Below are 21,683 nucleotides of genomic sequence, written 5' to 3' on the forward strand. Positions count from 1 at the left end.
ATTGTTCTTTTCGAAAAATCTTATCGAAATAAAACTTATTGTGAAAAATTAATCAATGATTATTATTTTGGTCAATTATTCCTGTAATTTCCAACGAAAATTAAATTTTTTTAAATTATTAATTATCAATTATTAATTATCAATTATTAATTATAAATTACTCATTATTAATTGAAAACTAAATAATTAATTAAAAATAAAGAAACATTTGGAAAATTTTCTTTAATATGAAAGAATCTTAGAAAGATTATTATTCATAGAAAACTGAAATAAAAAATTGAAATTAATTTTCATTTTTTAAAATTTCTAACCATTTGGGTTTCCTTTTTTTTTATTATTACTCCTTAAAGCTTACATTCCTCAGAATAAAAGAAAAAAATAATAATTAAAAAAAAAATAAAACAATCAACAAATACGCAAAAAGCTTTATAATACGAGAGGTATTGTATATATATATATATTGCTCATTAATATACATGAATTAACCCCTTAAGGCCCTACATATATATATTTTTTTTTTTCAATTTTCAACATTAATTAATGTAAATAATTGTAGCAACGATTTTAAAAAAAAAATTAATTAAAAATAATTTCAGGCCTTAAATGGTTAATATCTTACAAACGTACATACTTGTACATGGAGCATGAACGATATAAAACAATTGTCGACACTTAAAAACAAAAGACACACAATGGAACTCTTGCTAAATAAAAACAATTGAAAATTTACTCTCTTTAATCGTCCAAAAATTATTTAAACTTCTAAGGGTGGAATTTTTTTTTCTTTTCGGTTAAATTATGCAATGATTAATTATTTTTCCTTTTTTTGTGAGAGTGATGGGAAATAACCTTCTTAGCCAAAGCCCTCATTTTTTTTCAATATTCATCTTTGTATATAATATTTATAATATGAATTGTATATATATATATTTTTTTTTTACTTTATATAATTATACGTATACTTGGAAAAAATTTATTCGTGAAAAATTTTCTTTTTCGAAATGATCTTCTATTTTAATTTTTTTTTTCAGTTCTTTCATTGCTTTTGAATTTATTTTCATTTTTTCTATATTTTCGAAAAAAAATTAAATTCTTGACGAACAATTTTTGTCCACGTAGATCGTTTAATATCGCACACGAAGAGCGATATTTATTTTTATCGTGTCATATTTCTTTTTTTTTTTTTTTTGTACAATAATAAAGTGTACAAGCTATACGTTCGATAAAGGGAACATTTCCATTAAACCTTTCAATCTATCTTGCATTTTATAATAAGAATTTTTTTTTTTCCTTTTTTTTTTTTGTTTTTAGTATTATTTTTATATAACTACAGTGTAGATTCTCGCAAATTAATATTTACTCGTTCCAGTTAGAACATAATAATAAATCCATGACTGGTAACGCGACGTTGCAAGTTTGGTCGAGAAAACGAAAAGCGATCGGTTAAGAATATTTTGGACAATTTTGTAAATTAAAAAAAATATATAATATATTTGGGGACGAATGAGATTCTTTTGCAATTTGATAGAATGGGAATTTATAAACATTTAAAATATTTATAATTTAAAAAAAAAAAATTAATTCAATAATTAAAATCTCTAATTTATTTAAAATTGAATTAATTTCCTGGGGGGGGAAAAAAAATTATATTAAAATTGAGTCTGGTAAAATTAAAATATTTTAAAATTTTTACAATTACTAATTGTAAAAAAACAATTCTATACGAAAAATTACTTTTTAAATAATAAAAAAATAATTTACGATTTTTATTATAAAAATCGAATCCCAAAAATCAAATGCTAACAGATCCCCCTTATTTAGAAACGATCGCTGAAAAATTCTCGATCACAGCCTACACTTAGATTAATAGAAATTAAAAAAATACAGAAACTTTAACTTTACATCGACATAAATGTACAACCATTAAAAAAAAAATAGAAAAAAAATTTGACTACTTAAATACCTGATTTGCAAACAGAAAAGAAATTCTTAAAATACATATTTACAATTAAAATCGAATAATTTTGTGACCGTTTTTTTTTTTTTAAAAAAAAAGCTAAAACAGAAAAATATCTCTAATTGTAATTTGAAACAGGGAAAATATACACCCAAGTTGATTAGAGAGAGAGAGAGAGAAAAAGAGAACTATTATAATAGACCTATCATTTACATTCCTAATTACGATTATAATTTATTTATAATTTATTAACGACTCGTTGATAATAATGACGTCGTACCTCGCAGTTTCTTAAGCACTTAAAGGTTAAAACCAGTCATGGATTTTTTTTTTCTTTTTTCATCCTTTCCCCCCTTAAAGTCAAGCGGAAACTTAGTGATTTATATTTGGAAACTAGATTACAAATTAATATCGTACTTTTTATTTTATACTTTGAGCTTCGTCAAAACGTAAAGGTATTTTTTCTATGGCGAACTAATCTCAACGACTACAAAAATCCGCACGGATCAATGCTTTCTTTTTTTTTAATTAATAGGAAGGAGTAGTGATTTAAAAAAAAAACAATGAGTATCAAACTTGTAAAAAACGAGGATTCAAATGAAGAATTTTCAAATTTTTTAAAGGAAAATAATTTTGAATTTAAATTATATCCAAAAAATAAGTTTGTAAAATAAAATTTCTAAAAAAGAAAATTTAAATTTAATCTATTAAATAGATTTTTTTTTTGAGGAAGAAAATTTGAATCCTCGGACCTTAAAAACTAAAAATGAAGAAATTTTTCAAGGGAAGCAAATAAATGAGACTTTCGGCAGTTTTGCTTCAGTCTACGTGGTTACTTGGAAAAGAAAGAAAAAAAAAAAAAAAAAAAAATTAAGAGCAGATTCTTACCTCATGACATCTTTAGGTCTTTTTTAACAGCTTAAATAAAATCTCTCGTTACCGTTTTCACTCTCAAGACTAATACTGTCCCATCGATCTGTCTTTTTTCCTTTTCCTTATTATTTTTTTTTTTTTATATAAATATATTACTTTTTTTTGCCACAATATGCTATTTTCAAAATGAATTTAAAATTCCAATTTTTTTTTTTTAAATGAGAGTGATATTCGCTGTTAATAACGAAGCTCACACGATGACAAGTGAAAGAAACTGGAGGGGACTATAGTTGTGCTTCTCAAGCTGACAAGAAACATTCTTTGATCATCATCATCATCACCTCTCGTCAAAGAAACGAGATTCATTTGTCATCGACATTCGATAGACAAAACACCACGCGCAACGAGTAATGCGGTTTTTTTTTTAAATAAAAAAAAAAAATTTTTTTTTTTCTCCAAAAATCAACACAGGCGTCTCTGCTATAGGCCCCTTTTTAAAATTGGTCCACGAGCAGGTCACAAACTTCAATAGACATTGATTCCTTACTCGAGCGCACAGTTAATCGGAACATCTGTAAAATATAATTTGAATAAATAAATAAATAACAAATATTTCAAAAATACAGAATTAATACAAAATTTTCATTATAATTTTTCCTGACTGCAAGACAATATTTTGAGTTTTTTTTTTTTTTTTTTTTTTTAACATTTACGAATTTTGTTCTTTTTTTTAATCAAATGCGAATTCTATTTTTAAAAAATTGTGATAAATGAAAATAAACGCAACGAGTAATGCGTTTTATTTTCTTTTATATAAAAAATTTTTCTTCTCCAAAATGTATAAAGAACAAAATTCATAAAAAGAAATTCAAATTTTCAAAAGTTTTAATGAAATTCTTTTTAAAAATTCAATTTCAATCAAATTTTACGAAATTTTAATTTCTTACAAATCTTTTAAGTCGATACAATTCGAAAATTGAATTATATTCAAAAATATAATTTAAATTATTATTGTTATTTAAAAAAACTGAATTACTTCATAATTTTGAATAAATTCTTCGATATAATTGAATTATTTTCTAAATTTTTAGTTTAAAATCTATTAAAAATAGAAAAATGTTAAAACCTCTGATTGCAAAACACTTTCAATTTTGATTTATTTCCATTAAATCCGTAATTTTATGTTATTTACAAAAAAAATTAACTAAAATTCTGCAAATTTTATCATTTTCAAAAAATTCAAATAAATTTGAATAATTTAATTTTAAGCAATTACCATATTAAAATTATTACTTTTAATCACATTAATCTTAATTTTCACAAAATTAATTTTATTTGTAAAAAAGTTATATCATAAATTTTTCAAAAATTTAATTTTATTAAAAAACTTTAATTACAACACTTCGAGATATTAATTATATTCAAATATTGAAATTAAATTTTTACAAAAAAATTTGTCCATATAAAATTTTTTCATACTTTTAAATATTTTCCAAATTTTTTAAATGCAAATCTTTTAAAATTTGAAAACAAAACATTAATAAAAAAAAATTTAATTCCTAAACTTGGAAAATTAAATTAACGAAAAAAATTTTCATAAAAATTCTTCGAAATTTCAATTATTTGCAAAAAATTTTTAATTACAAATTTTCTAAAACTCAATTATTGTGAAAAAAAATTGTTTAAATAAATCGTTAGGAATTCAAATTTACAAAAAAATTCCAATTTCAAATCTTCTGAAATTCAATTAACTCTAAAAATCTTAATAGAAACTAAATTGGAAAATTTAAATATTAATAAATTTTCAGGCTTGTTAGAAAAATTTTATTTTGCTTTTCCCTGACTTTTCCCTTTATTTCCAGTCAGAATTTAAATTTTTTCCCTGATTCAAATGAAAATATTTCAAGAGATTTCCAATTATAAAAAATAAAGACAACAATATTTTAAAGGAGCAATAGTTCGAATTGAGAAATTTCAAAAATTAAAAATTTAACATCATTTTTAGAAATTTCATATTTTTCCAGTAATTTTCACAAAATTCCCTGATTTTTCCCTGACCAATAGCAAACTTGATTTTTATTTATAATTCTTTGTCAAATCAATAATTTTTAATAATTTTAATAGTTTTACAAAAATTTTAAAAAAATTTTAACCAAAATTTTCTCAAATTCAATTTGTGTCTGATATTAGTAAAACAAAAAAATTTTCATCTAAAATTCATCGCCAAATCCATAATTTTTTAATAATTTAATAGTTTTTCTAAAAATCTTAATTTTTCCAAAAATTCAATTATATTTAAAATTATTTAAAAATTCTTTGCCAAATTCGAATTGTAAAATTCAGTTATATTGAAAATCTAAAAACTATTTGCTAAATTAATTATTTTCAATAATATTAATGCAATTTTTCAAAAATTTAATTATTTAAAACATTTTTCAATTAAAAATCATCTAAATTTCAATTATTGTCTAAAATTCATTTTAAAAAAATCTTTTTGCAATTCAAATTTACGAAAAATTTCAATTTCAAATTTTCTGAAATTCAATGGTAATTTTAAAAATCGTAATAGAAACAATTTCAAAATTTATTTATAAATTTTAATCTAAAATTCTTCAAAAAATCAATAATTTTTAATAATTTTAATAGTTTTTTTTTTAATTTAATTATTTAATTACATTTAAATAAAAAATTTAATTATTGTCTAAAATTTGTATTTAAACAAAAAAAATCAAAAGTGTGAATTTACAAAAAATTTCAATTTAAAATCGATTGAAATTCAATTAGTTCTAAAAATATAATCTAAAAAAAAATAGAAAAAAAAATATTCTAAAATTTAATTATTTTGATTTTCAAATTTTTTTATACGTATTTGTGTGCTAATAATTGTTTTAAAAAAATGTATCAATTTATTGTTAATCAGAAATTTAGCAAGGTAATTTTTTAAATTTAAATGAATATTGACAGTGAACATTTTTTTTACATTTAATTTTTTGTATTTGAATTTTTCCACTTAATTTTTAATTTTAAATCTTAAACTGAGATTTTTATAGTTCTTTAAACTATAAATATTATTTTAATTAAATTTTAATAATTCAACGTTTTGTTTTAAAATTCAAAGAAAAAATATTTTCAAGGTAACAAAAATTAAATTTTAAAAAGAAGAAATTAAAAACTCACCTGTGCTTGTTTATTCGGTTCCAATCTCAATAAACAACCAACTTGTTGCGCTCTCATGTGCACAATTCCAGCACAAACAAAATTATCAGGATTTGGATCGATTCCATCCAACAGTTGCATTCCAAAACCTTGAAGTTTTGTGCGAACTTGCTGTAAATCCATTGGTTGTTGGGCTTTAAATATTTTCTGTGAACGTTGCTGATTGGCTCTAGGTAAAAAAAAAACAGACAACAATTAATTAAAAATAATAAACTAAAATATTAATTTTATAAATAATTGAAAAAGAAACAAGAAATTTACCCTCCAAGATTCTTCCATCTGGCAAAAAATGATTCACCATTCATTTCAGTTGGTTCAAAGAATTTATTGATCGTTAATGGCAATTTCATTGTAATTTTTTGATTAATGTTATTGTACATAAATGTAATAACCATACTCGGTGAATCTAAAAACCAAAAAAAAAAGGGATTAAATTTTAAATATTGTAATATTAAATATAATTTTTAATTTTTAATAATAATTAAAAATAATTAAAATTTAATAATAAAATTAATTTTACCATCATAGTCATCGATACATTCGGCGTTCACCATTTGTTGAATTTGCGCTCCCGCTTCTAAAACTGGATCCACTGATTTTACTTGTACCGATAGTTTCACTTGATTTTCATCGGACCAAGAAATTTCCGGTTGAAAATTAGTTAATGGAAGTTGTGTTTTATTACCGTAGAATAAACCAATACGTCCAAGATTTTGTCGGAATTCCGATTTTACTCCTATTTGAATTAAATCATTTTCAAAGAGTACGCCATTATTTTTACACACGAATCTAAAAGAAAAATTCAATTAATTTAAAATTGAAAATTTTTTTTTTAAACATTTCGAAATTAAAACCAATTTTTTGTATTACTTTTTTGGATTATATGTGCTTTGTGTTCCATTTGTGGCGCCAACTTTATTTGGCATATTATAAATATCTCCCAAAACATCTAAAAGAACGCCAGTGTTACTCGTTGGTTGTGATGAAGGCGGTGTTGATAATCCCAAAAGATCGGCAGATGAATTATTAATAGCAGCCACCGTTGCAATTGAACTCGCTTCGGTATGATGATTTGTATTTGGAGCTGGACTTTTGCTCTCGCGAATTTCATTCTCAGGTACGCGTCCTGGTTTTTTCTTTTTTAATACAGCAAGTATTGATGATTCCCTTTCGGGGAATGCTGGCATTTCTTCTAAAACTGTTGCCAATACATCGGTCGATGCAATGATACTTAATTGTAAATATTCCGATGTTCTTTGTTGTAATTCAGCATCGGCACTTCGTAAATTACTGTCTTGTCGAAAGACATCTTGAATTTGTGTACGAATTTCAGGAAAGAGATTTATAAATTTAATGTAAGTCGATAGAAGAAGAGCACGTGTCATTGGAGAACACAAATGATACTGAAAAATTAATTATTCATTGAATATTTTATTTCAATTATCAGTTAGACTTTTTCATAGTGATGATAAAAAATATTTTAGGTTCTTTTTTTATTAAAAATCTACTCCAAATATCTTAAAAAATCATTTTTAAAAAATTTTTTTAAATTAGTTTACGACTTTAATTGAAATGTAGTGAAATTATAAACATCAAAAATAGGTATTTATCAAATTTTATAGTGTATTTTAATATAAAATCAAACAAATAATTCGTTTTAGTCAATTTAAATCGAAAAAAAATTTAATTTTTTATTTTCAATTTTAATTAGTTAACATTTTTATTATTAGAAATTAAATAATTATTTCTTAATAAAAATTGTTTCATTGAAATATTTTCAAGAATTTTTTTATTTAGAATACATTTTAAAATTGAATTTTGACAAATTTTCAAGATTTCAAGGACAAATTTTTTGAAAAAATTATTTAGTTACTTTTTTTTTTTTTAAGAAAATTGAAATCTAATTAATAAAAATTATTCGAATTCAGAATTTTGGAAAATATTTTAAATAGTAATGGAACTTTAGAAAAATTTTAATTAAGAAATATTTTAAAGAATTGAATTTTTTGAAAAACTAGATTAGTTTTTAGAAATAATAATTAATTCAAAAAAGAATTTAAGTTGAAAAAAATTGAAATTATTGGAAATTTAAATAATGAAAATTAAGGAAATTTTTTAAATAATTATTGAATTTTAGAGAATTTTAAATTGAAAGATGTTTTAAATAATTTAATTATTGGAAAAAAATTGATAAAAGTTATTGTAATATAATTAATTTACCAAAGAATTTTAGTAACAAATTTTAGAAATAATTGAATTTCATGAGATTTTCAATTAAAATTTTTGTAAATTTCAATTGTAGAAGGCTTTTTTTTAAATAAGTTTCAGACAATAATTGAATTTTAGACAATTTTTAAATTGAAAAAATGATTTAAATAATTCAGTTTTCAAAAAATTTGATTAAAGTTATTAGAAAAAATAAAAACAAAGAATTTTTGATAAAATTTTTAGAATTTTAAATTGAAAAATGTTTTAAATAATTTAATTATTCGAAAAAAATTGATAAAAGTTATTGTAATAATTAATTTATCAAAGAATTTTAGTAACAAATTTTAGAAATAATTGAATTCAGGCCTCGGATCGACTTTAAGGCTTAAAAAAAGTCATTTTAGTTAATTTTTTTATTTTAATTAAATTTAATTTATTAATTAGTATTTTATTTTAAATAATTAATGTTATTAGGTATTAAATCGATTTTATTAATTCCTTAATAAAAATAATTCTATAGGAATATTATAAAAGAAAATTTATTTCTATTTCAGAATCGAAGGTGTAAATTTTTAAAATTTTAATTAAATTAGACTAATTTCTAAAAAAAAAAAAAAATTCTGACAACAATTCAATTTTAGAATTTTTATTTGTAACTTTTTTAAATAATAGAATTTTTTAAAAAAATATTAAAATTATTAAAAACAATTTAACTTTAGAAGAGTTATAGTTGAAATTTTTTAAAAATAATTAAATTTCAAACAAAATAATTAACTTTTACAGAATTGAAAATAATTTATCAAATATTGTTAGATAATATTTTTTAAAAGTAATTGAATTTTCAAAAAAATTTTGAAATTAATTGAATTTCAAGTGATTTTTAATGTCAAAATTTTATAATTTCTGTTACTAAAATATTTATTAGAAAAAAATAATAATTGAATTTCAAGAGAATTATAATTGAAATTATTAAATTTCCAAAAAAAAATTTAGATGGCAAATTTTAGAAATAATTAAATTTTAGAAGCTTTTAAAAATTGAAATTTTTGAAAATAATTGAATTTCAAAAAATTGTCTTAAATTTCAAACAATAATTATAATAAGAGAAAATTTTAGTGATTTCTGTTGATAAAGAATTTATTAGAAATCACATTAAAAAAAAATTGAATTCCAAAAGTTTTTAATATTGAAAAATGCTTTCAGTTAATTGAATTTTCGAATAATATGTTATAAAAATCATTTAAAAATAATTAAAATTTTTGGCAAATAATTAAATTTCAAGTGATTTTGTATTAAAAAATTTTGGTAATTTTTGTTGCTAATTTTTTTTTTTTAATTATAATCAATTATTAAATTTCATAAAAATTTAAATTGAAAAATAGTTTAAAATAATTGAATTTGTGAAGAATTTCATTAAAATTATTAAAACTAATTAATTTAGTGAAAAATTTTAGTTAAAAATTTGTTAAATAATTGTTATAAAGAAGATCTGTACTTTTATTCGCAAGAAATAAAGTTTTCTGTCTCTATAGAATAAAAATTTGAAAATTAAAAAACTTACTTTGGAATGTAAGAGTTGGAATTGCACCAATGGAGAAGAACGCTGATCTCCCGCTATTAAATTTCCAAATTCCCCGAGAATGTAACCTCCGACTTTTACCATATTCTCATGACATGCAGGCGCTTGCAATGCCTTAAAAAAAAAAAAAAATTCAAATTTATAAATTTATAATAATAAATTTCATTTTTACATTTAAAAAAAAAAAGTAAAATTAAAATAATAAATTTCAAATTACCTCAAAGACAGTTTTAGCAGCATATCCTTGTACATCGTCTCGATTAATAACAATTTGAATAACACGATACCAAACTTCCTCCGATACATAATCACCAGCTATCCTAATGAGATTCAAAATAACATCCACATACCATGTATAATCGGTTGCATATTTTTCAGCAAGAATTGCAACTTTCAATACCATTTCTTCGCGTATTGAATAATCAGCCGTTTCCAAATAATTCAACATCTCCTGAACAATTTCCTCGGCATTACTTTTATCGCACATTGCATAAAGTAAATCAACAGCTTGTTGTCGTACTGAAACATCTTTTTCCATTTTCATTGATAGAATAACAACTTCTTGATGTTTTTTAACTGCCTCATGTGATAATTCCGATGTTGCAAGATGACACATTGATTCTAGTGCTAAATAACGAAGATTTGTCTCACGATTCGATAAAAACTGACCAAGTTGATTGCAAGCGCGTACCAATAAATGTGGTTCACTATCATTATGAATTATTAAACTAATTGCCTCAAATAAAACAGCATTCTTTGCATTTGCATGTTGAACCTTCTTTGACTTTGGTGGCTCTTGTGCTTTATTTAAAATTGTCTCAAGACATTCATTTAAACGACCTCGTACACCTGGATCTTCAGCTGTAAAAACAAAAAAAAAAATATTTTATCAAAATAATAAAATTGTGCGATTTTTTTCTTTTTCAGTTGCGAGACAAGATGCGCATACACGGAAAGAATTTTGGGCTAGATTTTGAAAAAAGTTCAATTGCAATAAGAGAGGAGAGACAAAAAAAAAAAAAACAAAAAAAATTGCCGGAAATTTGGTGAGAACAAAAAAAATGCGTGTGCAAGAAATAGAAAGCAAAATTGTTACATGCAATTGTCTTAGGAATAATTTTTTTGGAATTGTTTTAGAACTTTCGGTTCTTCAATTTTTTTTTTTGTATAGTCAAGCGAAAGACTTGTGAGAAATATATTGATAGGCTTTTATTTTTGCACAATGGCAGTGATAAAAAATTTGAAAAAATTTTCGAATCTTATTTCTTGATAATCCATACCGTTTTTTTCCGTGTACGTCAGGAATTTACCTGGCGGAGTGTAATTCTGAAGCAATCGCAACAGTTTTACGGATAGCCAAGGCGCAGGCACAAAATAATAGGTGTAATCCTGCAGATCCGTGTAACTCGATGTTACGATCTTCGAAAAGAAAGAAAAATACAAATTAATTTTAATCCGCATATTTTTTCAATTAAATAATAATTCTAAATAAATAAATAAATTCAGTAAATAAAATAAATTAAATAATAAATCGAAACAAATAAATTAATTAAATAATAAATCTCAAAAAATTAATTAAATTAATAATAGTTCTGAAAAAATAAATAATTTAAATAAAATGATGGAAATTTTTTTTTTTTTTTTTTGTTCGAAATATTGTTGAAACGCACTCGACTGAGTCTAGAAACGGCAAGACTGACGCATCCTTTGTATTCGTCTGGATTTCTTTTGACAAGAGCATCGATAAGCGACGCTGCAGCAGTAACAACGCCGAGATGTTGATCATTAAGTAAATGAACAATACGCGACGTCCATTCTCCACCAGGAACAACGTCCGGAGCAGTTCTCAATAAACGTAAAAGGCACAGGGCTGCACTTTGTTTCACCACGTCCATCGTGTCGCTAAAATATTTAAATAATTTAGAAAACAAAAAAAAAACCAAAAAAAATTTTTTTTCTACACAAAGTGTCTAGCGAATCATTATTTTTAAAATCCAGAAAAATTTCTGGATCTAAAAAACAATATTTTCTCGGTATTTCATTAAGGAATAATAACACAAAAATAACAAACTAAAAACAGAACAAAAAAACGTATAATAAAAATAGAGATAATCAATTAATTAATTTTAATGAAACATTTTAGAAATAATTGAATTACTGGAGATTATAATTTAAAATTTTTTTTTGTAAATTTGTATTCAAAATTATTTTCCATCTTTTAAAAATTAATTAAATTATAGAGAATTTTAAAGTGAATTTTTTTTTTTTTTAATATTTGAATTTTTGAAAAACTTGATTAAAGTTAATAAAAATAATTAAATTTAACAAATTATTAATTTGTAAGAATTTTAGAAATAATTGAATTTTCAAGATTTTTTTCATTGAAAATTATAAAAATTTATATTAATTAAAAATTATTTACGAATTTCAAAATGTAATTGATTTTTAGAAAATTTCAATTAAAAAAATCTTCAAAATTCAATTATTTAAAAAAAATGAAAATAATTAATTTAACAAATAGTAAGAATTTTAGAAATAATTGAATTTTCGTAGAGTTAAAGTTAAAATTTTTAAAAATAATTGAATTTTGATTTTTAGAAAATTTTTAATTGAATTTTTTGAAAAAATTGATTAACACCATTGAAAAATAATTAATTTAGCTAAGAATTTTAGAAATAATTGAATTTTGAAAAAGTTAAAATTAAAATTTTTTAAAATTATTAAATTTTAGATAATTTTTAATTTTAAATTGTTTTAAATATGTATCAAAATAAATAATTTCTCCAAGAATTTTATATAAAAATTTATAAAATAATTTAAATTTCTAGAAATTTTTAAATTTAGATTTTTAGAACTAATTGAATTTCAGAAAATTTTAAGTTAGAAATTTTGTAATTTATTTATTTATTTCAAACATAAACGTCTTTCAAATATAATTATTTTATATTATTATTATAATTTCTTAAACTTTTGTTTACAGGCCTCGGATCGACTTGAAGGCACAAAAAAAGTCGTTTTAGTCGATTTTTTTTTTATTTTAACTAAAATATTTTACAGATTTTTAAATAAATTTTTTTTTTTAAATAATAATACTTTTGGAAGGGTTAAAATTAAAATTTTTAGAAATAATTGAATTTCAAAAGATTCTGTTAATTTTCAGACAATAATTAAATTTTACAGAACTAAAAATAATTTATCAAATAATTTTAGATAATATTTTTTAAAAGTCATTGAATTTTCAAAGATTTACAATTGAGATTTTTGAAATTAATTGAACTTCAAGTGATTTTTAATTAAAAATTTTTGATGATTTCACAAAAAAATTTATTAGAAATTGCGGACAAAAATACAGTAACCATTTTTAATTGAAAAATGGTTTCAGATAATTGAATTTTCAAAGAATATTATAAAAATAGTTTAAAATAATTCAATTTCCTTAGAGTTATCATTGAAATTATTAAATTTCAATAAATTTTAGAAATAATTAAATTTTAGAAGCTTTTAAATTAAAAATTTTTGGAAAGTAATTGAATTTTAATTGAAATTTTGGATAATAATTCAATTTTAGTTGATTTTTGATTGAAAATTTTGATAATAATTAATTTTGAATTGAAATTTTTAAACATAATTGAACTTTAGTTGATTTTGAATTGAAAATAATTGAATTTCAATTGAAATTTTGGATAATAATTTAATTTTAATTGATTTATGATTGAAAATTTTGATAATAATCAATTTTGAATTGAAATTTTTAAAAATAATTTAATTTTCTTTGATTTTGAATTGAAAATAATTGAATTTCAATTGAAATTTTGGATAATAATTTAATTTTAATTGATTTATGATTGAAAATTTTGATAATAATCAATTTTGAATTGAAATTTTTAAAAATAATTTAATTTTCTTTGATTTTGAATTGAAAATTTAGAAAATAATTGAATTTCAATTGTTATTGTGGATAATAATTCAATTTTAGTTGATTTTTGATTTAAAATTTTGATAATAATTAATTTTGAATTGAAATTTTTGGATAATATTTGAATTTTATTTGATTTTAAATTTAAATTTTGGATAATAATTGAATTTTAGTTGATTTTTGATAATTAATTTTGAATTCAAATTTTTGAAAATAATTGAATTTTATTTGATTTTGAATTGATTTATGATTTTGAATTAAAATTTTTTAGTAATTTTATTTTATATTTTTTTAAAATTATAAACAATTGTTAAATTTAAAAAAAATTTTAATTGAAAAATAGTTTAGGATAATTGAATGTGTGATGAATTTCATTAAAATTATTAAAAATAATTAATTTAGTGAAGAATTTTAGTTAAAAATTTGTTAAACAATTGAAATAAAGAAGATCTGAAGAAGATCAGCATTATATACTAAAAAAAATATGTTTTATTTAAAATTTTTTTTTAAATGTAAAAAAAAGTCGAAATAGTCGCATTTTATTAAAATAAGTCGAAAAAAGTCGTATTTTTGAAAAAAAAGTCGGAAATAGTCGAAAAAGTTGTATAATCCGAGGCCTGTGTTTATGAAAATTTCCAAAGGAATAATTGAATTTTAAATTGAGAAGTATTTTAAATAATTGAATTTTTGAAAAAAAAACTTCATTCAAAGAATTGAAAATTGGCAAAGAATTTTAGATACAAAATAATCAAAATAAATTAATTTTAAAACAGAATTTTATACTAAAAAAATACATATTTTTGTATAAAAAAAAAATAAATAAAAATACAAATTGCGTAATGTAAGTCAAAAAAAAAAAAAGAAAAATCGTACAATCTAAGAAATTCCTCGTTTTTTTACAAATTTCAAATTATTTTTCCGTGTTTTTCTATATTGTTCTAAATTCCCAAATTTTTCCCGTCGCCAGACACCCTGAGTCTATACGTGAAAAATGTGAATGTAAAAATTGCAAATACAAAGGCGTTTTATAGCAAAATTGTACATAATTTGAAAATTACCTAATGTAGAGACGACTTGATCCAAAAAGGGCAAATTGTGAATGTGAAATGTGAATGAAAGTGTGTATGTGTTTATTATAGAGAAAAAAAAAAATTTTTTTTTACATTAAATTCTCTTACCCTGATACCAGCAATTTGGGAATTTCATTTCCAAAAGCCTCCGCCATATCTTTACTTCCAATATTGGCAATACATTGTAATGCAAGATTCACATGAATTGGATTTCGAGATGCCAAATCATTTTTAATACTCTGAATTATTAATTTGATGAGATCACTATTTGTGTTCACTAAAACTGATATGAATAGATAGCCCTGTAAATAGAAACATTTAATTAACAATTCTCTCTAAAATAAATTATTTTTTCTAAATTTCTAATTTTGCAAAAATAAAAATAAAATATAATAAAAAATAATTAAAATTTTCGAAATTAGATGAGAAAAGAAAAATTACAAAAATACAAAATTTATTAAAAATTAAATTTACGCACAATTTGTTTCTCTGAGTATTTATTCGATGAAAGAAGATTGACAGCTTCCATGTGACCAAAATCGATGTCATGTCCCAAGAGGAAAATAAAAAGAAGTTTACAAACATATTTCTTCTTTTGATATCCATCAAGTGTTTTATCTCCTTTAAATTTTCCACGAATATTCGCCAATTCTTTATTTATCCTTTTAATTTCAGCTTCCTTGCTTTTACCTAAAAATTTTTAATAAAAAAAATTACAATTATTCTTCTTTTTTTTAAAAAAAAGCTCATAATTTTTTGCAATCGAAAACTTAAATCTACGAATACAAATACAAAGAGTTTCAATGGCAATATGCCATTTGGATCATAATCAAAAAAAATTAAAACTAATGATCCATTTTCAAGTCTTTCACCAGACCAAAGACCCTTGTAACTTTGTTGTACTCTTTTAATTGAATTAAAAACAAATTAATAAAAATTACTTTATCAAAAATCAATCTTTCGATTTAGATAAATGCTTTTCTATTTAATTTTTTAATTTAATTTTTCTAAATTATTATACGCAAAGGTATTGAAAATATATTAAATGAAATATTTAGTTAAATTAATGGCATAAACAATTTTATTGTCTTTAATTAATTGAGAGCAATAAAGAAAAAGAAGAGAAGACTGAGCTTGACATTGGTTTAATTTAATAAAATAACACAATAACATATTAACTAATTAATATAAATTGCTGTTGTCTTTTGATATGTGAATTTAATACACACCGAAAGTAAATCTATCAGAAAAAAAAAAAAGATAGGCCACTATCAGAGCTCCGCCCCTCGAATCTCTTTCTCCACTGTTAACAAACACTTTACAATTCTTTTAGTCGATCTCAATATTCTCAATGGCATTCTATCACTTGGCGAATTCTTTGCTGATTTATTATTTTATACAACAGCTGACATTTTGAATTTACATAATTATTTCGCGAATTTTTTTTTTTCATCAATTACTTCTTATAATTATTACAATCTGATTTTTACTCCAATTTATTAAATTCACAGTAAATTAAATTAGATTTTAGATTTAGATTTTATTTCTCCATTGTGTACTTTTTACAAAGTTTTACAATTTTTTCTTTTCCACTAGTTCAGTAAATTAAATAAATTTAATTAATTCAGTGAATTTAATTTTCATTCAAAGAAAAAATTAAAATTTAATTCATTTATAATTTGAAAGATTAATAAATTAAAATAATAATAATAAATAATAAATCAAGTTTTTTTAAAAAAAAAATTACTTCGTATAATTATTACAATCTAATTTTTATTCTATTTTACTAAATTCAGAGTAAATTAAATAAATTTAATTAATTTAGTGAATTTAATTTTCACTCAAAGAAAAAATTAAAATTTAATTCATTTATAATTTGAAAGATTAATAAATTAATATAATAATAATAAATAATAAATCAAGTTTTTTTTTTTTTAAATTACTTCGTATAATTATTACAATCTAATTTTAACTCTAATTTTCTAAATTCACAATAAATTAAATTAATTTAGTGAATTCAATTTTCATTCAAAGGAAAAATTAAAATTTAATTGAATTATAATTTGGAAGATTAATAAATTAATATAATAATAATAAATAATAAATCAAGTTTTTTTTTAAATTACTTCGTATAATTATTACAATCTAATTTTAACTCTAATTTTCTAAATTCACAATAAATTAAATTAATTTAGTGAATACAATTTTCACTCAAAGGAAAAATTAAAATTTAATTGATTTATAATTTGGAAGATTAATAAATTAAAATAATAATAATAATAATAATAAACCAAGTCCACTTTTGGGTCAATAGGCTAAAGTTTCAATAATAATAATACATAATAATAATAATAATAATAAATTAATTTAATTTTTTTTACATATTTTAAGTAACTAAAACTGTTTTATGATAGCAAATTACTAAATTCAATCTGAACGTTAAAACAATTTTTCCGAAATTAAAAAAACAAAAATTCCCAAAAAGGTGAAAAGAAATTTGAATTTTTCTCTTGTATTTTTTGTATTTTTAAAAATTCCAAAAGTGTTGCCAACGTAATATTTTTTTTTTTTGTAATTATCGCTAATAATAATTATTTATAATTTTTCCCTTTTTTTGTCACAATTATTAAAAGAAAAAACGAAACATTTCATTTTTTTTTTATATTTTAGTGCAAAATTTTATCATATAATTTTTATTATACAATTTTATTATTAATAAATAATTATGAATAATAATAATAATAATAATAATAATAAAAAAACTTACAATTTCTGATGTCTGATATGAAAACTGCAAGTCCGCGCATGCCATCGCCTCGTACCGCCGGCATCTTGTCTTTCGTTGCTTAAAACCACCTGAAAAGAAATTACAAACCTTTTTTTTTTATTTTTTTCTAAAAAAAAGGGGGGGCGGGGGACAAAAATTGAACGATACTTTGAGAAACAAATTTTTATTTTTCATATAAAAATATTTAAAAATCGAAAAATATTAACACAAAATACTATAAAAAAAAAAAACAACAATTTATTTACATATCTTAGATATAATAAACTTATAATTAATAATTAATGTACCACATCAATTGCTCATCCTTGATATAAAAATGAAACTACCAATTTTCTCGAAGGTTATGATTCTCTAAACCTTCATCGTTTTCACTGATGTTAACAAATAAAAAATGTCAAAAAATATTTCCCTTTTAGACATTTTTTTATAGAATTTAATATACAATTATTTAATAATTAAACTGCTAATTGTCAATTTCGTTCAAAAATATAAAAATGCAGATAATCGAGAACAAATTAATAATACAACAGTAAAAATTACTTCAAGATTACCAAATGTCAATTGAAAAAATTCGAACATCGTTTATAACAAAGTTTTTTTTTTTTATTTTAAGGTTAGAAAATAAACTTATAAAGAAATAAAACTTATTCCTTTTTTTTTTACTAACAAAAAAATTTAAGACCACCTGCCTGATTATAAACGGGGTCGTTTAACCCCTTCATAAGAACTAAAAAAAAAAATCTCGTAAACTATCTTCCAACAAGTGAAATCTTGGAAAAATCTCAAGTGAGAGAGGGACGTGACCGCCTTAATTAACCCGGATAAAAGTCAAAGGTGGCTTTTTGACAGGTCAGCCTGCGCTCCCGCCTTCGTGGCCATGCAATCGAACCATCATCATCATTTTTTTTTTCCCCCCCGATATTTCCAGACATCACCCTTCTATCGCGATTTTATTTTTTCAAATAGCAAATTAACATAGTAATCATATTCAACTAATAAGAATATCAAGTGAAGGGATCATTGAGAATTTTCAATAAGATGGGAGAATGTGAGGAATTTTCTCGCCCGCTGATATTGGTGAGTCTCGGAACCAGACCTTTTTTTTTTCTTTTTTTTATAAATGTAACTATTTTCACCGCTTCTATTTATGGGAGGATAATGAAATAGTTAAAATAATGAAATACATACCAATGTAATAAAGAACGTATTTCGCGCACAATTTGTTTCACCGATTGCACTTATTATAGAAATTAATTACAGTATCACGAACTTTCTGTATGTCGCCATTTGCAACCGCTGACTTTACCACAGACAGCTGCCCTGAGTGGCCATATTTGCGCAGGAAAAAAACTGCGCATAGGGCATTGCGCATGTGTCATAAAAATACACCAATCAAATTGTAGCGCGCCAATTTAAAGTAATTTATATTCATTGAAGTTAATAATATCAATATAAATTTTTGTTGGAAAAAAAAAAAGATTAGGTTCATTTTAAAAAAAAATTATTTTATTTATTAAAATAAGAATTTGACATTCTTTTTACATAATTACAAAAATTAGAATAGATTTTTTTTTTATAAAATTTAATTTCTATTCCAATTAAATTAATTATTGTTACTAAAATTAATTATAGAATATTTTCTATATATAAAAAAAAAAAAATTATTAATTTTACGTACTTTGTTGAATTTTTTCAAATAAAAGTTCCATTCTATCTTTCATGACTGGTTGTCCTTTTTTTGTTTTTTTCGATAATTTTTTATAAATTTGCATTTTCTTTTCTTTATATTTTTTTAATGCTTCTATCCTTTCGGCTTTTATTTGTTCTATTTGTTCTTTTTTATTTTTCTTTTCTTGTTTCTTCTTTTGAAATTCGGCTTTCGCAGCAAAATACGGATTTTTCTTGTTTGGTGAGCTGAAAATTGTGAAAAAATTTTCCTTTTTTTTTTTTAAATGTATTTTCATTATTTATTCTTTATAGAGAAATAGTATTTAAAATATTTAAAATGCATTTTTTTATTTTCTGTCTTTTTGAAAACATTAGAATAATTTGGAACTTTCAAAATAATTAATATTATTATTATTATTATTTTATTATCATTATTATTATTTTTTCTTTTTTCTTTTTATTATTATTATTATTTTAAATGCAATTAATTTTATTTAAAATGTATAGGATTTTTTATTTTTCGTCATTTTTAGAATAAATTTAAAATAATTTAGAACATTTTTTTAAATTATTATATTTATTAATTATTAATTTACCTTTTGTCATCCTGTACGTTTAAATTACTTGGACCTGGTGCATTTTTTCTATCCTTTTCTTGTTCCTTGTAAAAATTGCGTATTACTGCTTTTTTACGACGTTCTTCCCATTGATTTACTGTAATTTAATACGGAAAATAGTTCTATTTTATAATATAACTTATTATTAACTGAATTTTAAGCTATAAAGTTAAATAAACATTTAATAATATTTAATGATTGAGTTTAATACAACGTGTAGAACCTAACCTAAAAAAAAATTAAGAATTCTCACCTTTAAATTTATTGCTGTACTTTTGTAATCTGTACTTTTTTTTATCGAATGGTTTCTTCTCGCCTTGTGTTTTTTTATTTTCTTTTCTCGAAATAACTCGTTCTTTCATTTTTTATTCTTATTTTTATTTATACGATTTGACAATTGACAAGACAATAAACAAAGATAAAACTTATTGTTCATCAACATGCGGTAAGTTTTTTTAAAATATTGTTTTAGTTCAAATAATGATTGTCAGATGTCGCCACTTAAACAATTGATTGAAGAATTATCCAGTATGAAAAAAATGTCAGTTAAATGTCAATCAGTTAAGAAATTTTATAGAGGAATCAGTAAATGAATAACAAAAAAAAAGTAATAGTGTTAAATTAATTTTGAAATCTGTGTATTCAGAAGTTTAAAAGTTTCCACCTTTTTAGGTTATTTTTTTTTTTTTTTTTTTGGACAAAAGTGAGAAATTAAGGTATTTTTAGTTATTTATTTTATATTAAATATAATATGTGTAATCAGGAACAAAGAATCGAATTTTTTATAAGACTATAATTACAAATCATCGCTATATAGAATTCAATGTCACTGCCACGAATAATAATGATGAGTAATGACAATGACAGGTGAAAATGTTGTATCGAGCCAAATTTATATAGAATTTTTGTTTACATTTTAATTTTTAACTACCTCTTCATTTTTTTTTTTTTTTTTATAATTGTCAATAGAATTAATTTAGACAAAGAATTTTTCAGAAAAGATTTCGATTTTTATAGTAAAAAAAAAAAATTATCTAATCGTATATTGTTTAAATCGAAACGATTATGCAAAATGTAAAAACATAACACCTTTTAAGTGGATTAAATTATAAAATATTGCTGAGAAAAAACCTTGATAAAAATGCATCAATTTAGTATGTGTATAATTTTCTTAATGCAGTCTCTGAGTAGGAATTTTGTTTGGAATGCGTTGAAAAACAAGCAAAACCAAATGAAAGACGAAAGAACTATAAATAGTTACGAGAAAATCTAACTTGAACCACTTGGGTCAATTTAAACAAATTTTAGTTTCTTTTATTTTTAAACTCATTTTACAATGGAAATTAAAAAAAAATTATTTTTTACATGATTTTTGATTAAAAAAAAAAAAAAATAATAATAACGGAAGTGTTTTGTTCTTCGGCAGAGGTCAAAGATTTTGATGTTAGTAGGCAATAGTTTGACCTTGAAAAGAGTCCACTATCTCTATATTATATCTTCCGCATTGTAATTTATGCCAACCCGTATAAACTATTTGACGCAACGCACACAACTTTATTATCATAAATATACACCTTGGCGCATAATAGTTACATCTCAGATATGAAACGGTAAAAGATAAATGATAAGGTCATATTGTGACAACGACTTTGTAAAATGACAATATCTTTGAGATTTACATCAAATTCCTATCTTCTAATATTTTTTATATCTCACACATAGTGCCACTGACCGCATCCCACTATTTTTCGTTTAAAAAAAGGAAAATTTAATTCAATTGGAAAAAAAAAA

General features: G+C 21.7%; 2 protein-coding genes across 3 annotated transcripts; both read right to left on the reverse strand.

The window, feature by feature from the left end:
• Window positions 1–1,169: 1,169 nt before the first annotated feature.
• LOC127281261 (AP-2 complex subunit alpha) lies at window positions 1,170–18,951 on the reverse strand. Of its 2 annotated transcripts, none has more exons than XM_051304883.1 (13): window positions 18,796–18,951; window positions 17,587–17,675; window positions 15,298–15,509; window positions 14,928–15,121; window positions 11,504–11,735; window positions 11,144–11,252; window positions 10,051–10,694; window positions 9,816–9,947; window positions 6,917–7,449; window positions 6,567–6,835; window positions 6,308–6,452; window positions 6,008–6,215; window positions 1,170–3,402 (listed from the first exon to the last, which is right to left on the reverse strand). In XM_051304883.1, exons 2-13 carry the CDS (start codon window positions 17,648–17,650, stop codon window positions 3,325–3,327), a joined length of 2,820 nt encoding a protein of 939 aa, XP_051160840.1. In that variant the 5' UTR covers window positions 17,651–17,675; window positions 18,796–18,951; the 3' UTR covers window positions 1,170–3,324. The 2 variants fall into 2 exon arrangements, with proteins under 2 accessions (XP_051160840.1, XP_051160839.1); XM_051304882.1 differs by having other exon boundaries at window positions 11,114–11,252.
• Window positions 18,952–19,091: 140 nt separating this feature from the next.
• On the reverse strand, window positions 19,092–20,334 carry LOC127281267 (thyroid transcription factor 1-associated protein 26 homolog). Its single transcript, XM_051304892.1, has 3 exons — window positions 20,146–20,334; window positions 19,872–19,989; window positions 19,092–19,521 (listed from the first exon to the last, which is right to left on the reverse strand). Exons 1-3 carry the CDS (start codon window positions 20,252–20,254, stop codon window positions 19,278–19,280), a joined length of 471 nt encoding a protein of 156 aa, XP_051160849.1. The 5' UTR covers window positions 20,255–20,334; the 3' UTR covers window positions 19,092–19,277.
• Window positions 20,335–21,683: the final 1,349 nt, after the last annotated feature.

The sequence above is a fragment of the Leptopilina boulardi genome, unplaced genomic scaffold, assembly GCF_019393585.1.
Source record: "Leptopilina boulardi isolate dan_hultmark-lab unplaced genomic scaffold, ZJU_Lbou_2.1 LbouV2_266, whole genome shotgun sequence".
Taxonomy (NCBI): Eukaryota; Metazoa; Arthropoda; class Insecta; order Hymenoptera; family Figitidae; genus Leptopilina; species Leptopilina boulardi.